The 6345-nt window shown below is 37.3% G+C and overlaps 1 protein-coding gene across 1 annotated transcript in view; it reads right to left on the bottom strand.

Moving 5' to 3' along the window:
• Nucleotides 1-4309: 4309 nt before the first annotated feature.
• Nucleotides 4310-6345, bottom strand: part of LOC126194633 (T-complex protein 1 subunit theta) — a 123622-nt gene continuing 121586 nt past the window's right edge. Inside the window, exon 9 of the mRNA XM_049932801.1 lies at nt 4310-4686. Coding sequence (XP_049788758.1) covers nt 4498-4686 — 189 coding nt within the window. The 3' untranslated portion in view covers nt 4310-4497. The remainder of the gene's footprint in view (nt 4687-6345) is intronic.

Here is a 6345-nt window from a genome sequence, read left to right as displayed (position 1 = left end):
TTTCCAGAAAAATGATAACCACTCACAAAGAGATCCAAATGCATTTTGTCTCAGGCATATTTCTTTGAAGGTTACAGCAACAGTCAGAGAACATTGCAGCACCGCATTTGCCTTGACAAGACTTTTTCCATTTAACTAATGTACTAGTAGAACTGTTCACAATTATCATCACTAATATCACCCAAGTCATCTGAAGAACTTCAAAAGGACACCCAAGAAATGTAGTGTAAATGACATGTTACACCACATACAGAGGTATTACCTCAGTTACTCAAGGTTGTCTGGCTCATGGTTGCCGAAACAATTCTTGCAGAAACTTCTGAAAGACAGTCACATCAGTTTTTCAATCTTAGCCAACAAATCAAAGATACGTCAGTACTAAGTCATGGTATTTGCAACAAATTACTTTCCTCTCACCGAGTGAGGTGGCGCAGGGGTTAGCACACTGGACTCGCTTTCAGGACGACGACGGTTCAAAACCACATCAGGCCATGCTGACTTATGCTTTCTGTGATTTTGCTAAATCACTTCACGCAAATGCCGGGATAGTTTCTTTGAGAGGGCATGTCTGATTCACTTCCCCTTCCTTACCTAATCCTAGCTTGTGCTTTATCTCTAATGACGTCATCGTCACCTAGGCAGTTTTTGTACAACAGTTCAGTTAATGAAGAGATAGTAATGCTTTCTACCTGGATTCGGGAACACATGAATGAAAGAATAGGCAGTAACTTTAAAAATGATTTGTAAAAACGCAAGGTAAAGTTTTGAAGCATTTGTTGAGGTAAGCCCCGTATTGTTCCTCAAACCACATTTGCAGTCAAAGTTTTTTTCACAGATGTAAATGTGAAACATCCATCCACAGTATGCTTTGGCATTGAAAACAATGAAGAAGATGAATCTCTCACAGAAGACTGAGCATTACTGAAAAAGTTCAGAGAACCGGAATTTGGGGCGCACTGCAGAACAATTCTGACTGACTCCAATTTTCATATCACGTAACGAAAAAAATAAAGGAGATTATGGTCCGTACACACAATACAGATTGTAAATTTTCCCCTTGCTCCATGTGCGAGTACAACAGAAATGGGAATGACTAGCAATGGTACAAAGTATCCTCTGCTATGCATTTCACAATGGCTTGCAAAGTATGTACACAAAGGTAGAATCAGATATGAATCACACTCAATAATTAATTAGTGGACAGAGGTATTCAGCTTGTCATTGGCATAGAATTTTATTTTACATAAGGCATGAAGAGTATGGATTCGTAAGCAGATAAATATTTTCAAATTTTGTCAGAAAATAATAATAGCCAAATACTGAAACACTTAAAGCAGTGTACTTTAAATAATACAGCTGAACAATTACAACAAAATTGTGATCAAAATTTACCTCTAAATAGCTTAAAAGAAAAAGTGTACCATAAACTGGGACAACTTTGCCAAGCAGAGCAACTTTGCCACTTGTGTTTGGTGCCCTTAATTATCCAATAGAGGCACCAATCTTTCATTGCACAGGACAAACAATGAATGATTTGGTATGCATTTTAGGTTTAGTTATTGTTTCCTGGTCTTTGCAGTGTATTTTCTTTCAGCTTGTATAACACGCATCTTCTGGTAGTCTACAAAAGTGTCTCGTCCTACTCACTCATTCTGCTGTAAGCGAAAACTACAGTACTTCTTGTCTTCAGAGCTCTAAACTTCTCCTTACAAACTTCGAGGACTTGTAGAAGGGACCTAGTAGACAGCCATTTGAAAACATGTTTGCTAGGTAGGTATCCAATAATGTAGGGGTTGCTTACATTGGATCAGTTATCATTTGATGTCTATCCTACCTCTCTGACCTGTTTCGAGCCCCTTTTACGTGTGGTTTCGATATGATGGCAGATGCGCTCAATTTTCACATCATGTTCGGAAACATCTGGACCAACGATTCAGACGCAGGTAGATAGGCTGAGGTGGTCCAATCAGCGGCTTTCATGATCACTGGATTTCATTCCATTGGTCTTTCCCCTCTGGAGCTGAATGAAGAGTTTGATTTATGAGACTTCTACAGAGGCACAAGATATGTTGGTACGAGTTGTGGTCATTGCAGTAAAGATTGCAGAAGCCAGCTGAGATATTGTGTTTGTACATCATTCGTAGGTAAATGTGTGCACTGAACTCTATGGAAGCCAAATTGAACCATACTCGTTACTGGATCAGAATGCTAACCCATGGCCAAAAATGGTTTAAGGTTAACAGTAAAAAAGTGTTCATGAAAAATAATTCAATTTCGTTTTTGTTTCTCTAACCAGAATGGAATTGTAAAACAAGTGATGTACTGTGTCATGCCTAATTAATTACTTGTAGAAGTGGTCACATTACCAACATGTTTTTGGATGGTTGTAGCACAAAACAAAACATTTCACACATGGATTCCAATTCAAAATATTATCCACTCAGTACCCTCTACAATTGCTAGAAGTTTGTAAAGGGAACTTAAGAGCATCCTGTATGATTACATTTCAGAATCACTTTTAGAAATAAAACTGTGTGGTGTATTTAGTATAATAATGTAACTCGGGAAAGTTGCACCAGAAAGCTTGGTAGAAATAGGACAACTTTGTCAATCTAGAATTTTGTTTTCTTTCTTCCCTTTTCACACTTTTTTTAATCAAGCATTTTTGGATTTCTGTACATGTCATTAAACTGCCAAAGGCTCATTCGAACTAAACTGGGAGCATGAAGTTTTCAAAATTTTTTTCTGTGAAGAGGATCATAATTCACCCACTGATAAACATAATGAAACAAATGCCAGAATGACCATAATTTTACATGGCTAAGGCTTGGAACGTTTGTTATGATAGAAGTATCAAGCATTTTCTTGGTAAACTTACTCAATTCAATTGAGATGGAGAGTTCGAATTATTGTTCTTTAGTCCAACACAAGGAGAAAAGTTTTTAGTTCCCAGATATGCCAGATGAAGCATCCCTGAATGTAAGACATTGTACACATAATTAATCCTCCTTACAGTCAAAACCAAGGCAATTTTTTTCTTTTCTGATGTAAAGTCAAACTTCTAAGATTTTAATTTTTGTATGTACCTTTTTGTTTAACCTTCCTTACAGTGTTTAATACCAATGTGTAAACTGTTTCCAGTTCTTTAAACTTCTTTTCCTGTAATTGCTTTGATGACTCACACTGATTTTAATACAATTAACGAAGTTGTCCAGTTTGTCAGGTAACTTGGACAGACAGAATTTTTATAGTTTTAATCTATGAACACACATCTTCACATGCTACAAAACTACAGATCAGGACATGTCTTAGGATGGTTTCAAAACCTTTTTGCATTACTACGTAAACCAGGCAGAACATAAATGTGGCAAAGCTGCCCCAGTTTATGGTATTCTATATAGAAATTGATCAATTTTTCCATTATTATTGTAAAAATTTAATGATGTTCTGTAATAAACAAGTTGAAACATTTGCTCATTATTGCTGCCCACCTGATGAGCTTGTACTCTTGTTTCTTCCATATGTGAGAAGAAAGTTTACCATTGATCTCAAATCTAGTTTTGTTCAGTTACTAACATACAATGTGGAAGGGTACAAAGTCTTAGCATCTTTCTTGTATTTTTAAAAAAAGCTGATGTGTTCATCACCAGACCCATGATATGTTGTCATTAATGCTAATTCAGATTCAGTTTTATTGAGAGTTTCAGAGTTTCCAGTGGCACCCACATGCCAAGTTTGACACCATGTGTGAGCTTGGTATGCTGGCCACTGCCGGGTGCTTGGATGGAGGCTTTGAAAGAACATACAAAGAGAACACAGTGTTGTAACACTGACTCCAAATAAGTATTTTCAATACAATGATTTTTTTCAGTTACTGTTATTCTTTAAGACTTCATGTATTGAGCTGAGCTCCTGTAAACTTCACACTAATGTTAATTACAAAAAGTGAACATTACTTATAGTGTGTCACTGAAATCCTTGGTCCATCAAATGGAATGTCTAATTTACTGTCAACTGAAAATCAAGTATCCAAGTGTGGTTCCAGAAAGGAATGCATTTAGTGAGTTTAATTTGGAAATTAGTCCAAAACATAAATCAAGAAATAAACTTCTGAACGGATAATTACAGTTCTACAGTAATGTGCAACACCGGACCCTCACAAATATAATTTCAATAGTTCAGGCTAAAAGTCTCCCGAAGCAAAATGCTGTGACCTTCATACTCTTGTTTCTCCACTAATCGAAAAATTCAATAAAATCAATGTTACTGCCAGAGAACTAAGGTTGTAGCACTGTAGAACAAAGAGTAATTGTAGTTTTCTTAAATAAAAAAACTTTATTGGTAATGCAGATCAATGTGAGCAAATTAATGAGTTAAATAGTTTTGTACAAAAGCAACTGACAGAGCCAATAATGTAACATTTCAGACAAGTAAAGAAGTGATTTTTGTAATAATGATTGTGGTTTAGTAACAACTGTTTAAATAAGAGGAATGTCTTTAATCTTCATCATTCTGGCCTCCTGCTTGAGGTGCTTTTGGACCACCAGCTCGTTTTGCCATTATTATTTGATCAACTTTCAGTATAGTGCATGCTGCATTAGTTGCATATTTCAGTCCCCACATTTTTGTAAGATACAAATCAATAATTCCTGCTTCGGCAACATCTATGATAGCTGCACCTTCACCCTGTATAAAAAAGAGAAAACAAAAGATTGTAATAATAATTCACAAAGCTTAAAAAACACAGGAATAACAGCTATTTTCACCACGTTTCACAAATTATTTCACCTAGATTTCAGGTTATTGGCCCACTGCCTACCAACACTGAAAAAGGCACCATTGTGCACAATGATACTAACATTAAGATCAAAGAATTTATATCAATCAAAGAAATTATCTCACTGTTTATATTCCTAACATTGTGCAGGCCATCATCTTATATGGTTCTAAAATATGTGGAATGGGGAAGTTTGTAGGATATTTATATATTATTAGTTTTAACATAATAGAATGTCTTATTTTTTCAGTCCTACTCATGCAACTAAACTTAAAAACCAGGTTTTTTAAGCTATTGGCTTTAAATAAAACTGTCTATGGAATAGAGGCAATTGTCTAGAAGAAATGATTTTAACTTACATTAAAACTTTCTTTACTACCTGTCAGACAGTTTAATTGTAACAAATTATTTATGGCAAATTTCATTAGTGAATATACACTGCCAGAAAAAAAATTAGTACACCCTTTTAGAGGTTTCAAATTCATTCACATTTTACTGTTGCAACAGTGCATATGGGGTACATATACAGATCAATAACACAAGTGGTTCTGAGGTACCATGTATCAACCTATGTTGAAACACCCATATTAGTACCTGGTGTACACTCCGAAGGCGGCAATGCAGGTGCTGACTACAACATCGAGTCAACTGTTCAGATGGCAAATATTGTTCTGTGATATGTTATGCCTCACTGCTCAACCAGTTCAGCTAGTTCTGTAAGAGTTCTTGGTTGACAAGTCGCACAAGTCACATCTTGTCCCATCATATCCTACTCGTGTTCAATTGGAGACAAGTTCACAGACTGTGCTGGCCAGGGAAGTTGGCCAAAAGCCAGACCATAAAGCCTGGGGTGGGGGCAGTGTGTCTTAGACAAATGCACTCTATGGTTGCATTCATCAGGTCTACATTGTGCGTTCAAGAGACCATCACTTGCGGGCAGGCAGAATCTACCATCATTGCTGCAGAACACGATCCAGCATACCAACTTCCAGGTGATCCTCTGACAGCACCAGTCGAGTCATGTACATCAATGCTGTGGTGTGAGTGTAAGACGGGCTGGTCCCACTGTTAACAATTGGTTCACAACAGTTTGTGTTCACAATCTGGGCTCACAAACCCTCTCATCTGTACTGTGGTAGCTGTACAATCTGCCACTGCTGCGCTGGTAGCTATTACGCTACACATTGGCAGACAACACTGAAACCTTTATCAGTACATCTACTAACCCCCAGGTGGCACAGGCCATCATCAGATCAAAATCAATTTCATCTTTCCAGGTGTACTCCCCACCCACCCCCGGCAGTGCGTATGTGTGTGTGTGTGTGTGTGTGTGTGTGTGTGTGTGTGTGTGTGTGTGGTGAAGGCACAGTTAACATCACATATTCTTACTGCCCACTGTTGTGCCATCAATGCTTTCTAAGCAGTGAAGTGCAGTATCATAAATAATGACAGGAGCAAATCAACAAGTCTCCTTATAGTAGTCAACTGAAAAATTGACACACACACACACACACACACACACACACACACACACACACACACACCAACTAGCCCTCCTGACATAATTT

Source organism: Schistocerca nitens, chromosome 7 (genome assembly GCF_023898315.1).
Source record: "Schistocerca nitens isolate TAMUIC-IGC-003100 chromosome 7, iqSchNite1.1, whole genome shotgun sequence".
In the NCBI taxonomy this organism is placed as follows: Eukaryota; Metazoa; Arthropoda; class Insecta; order Orthoptera; family Acrididae; genus Schistocerca; species Schistocerca nitens.
Note: the sequence above shows the minus strand (reverse complement) of the source record. Positions and strands in the feature narration are given on the sequence as shown.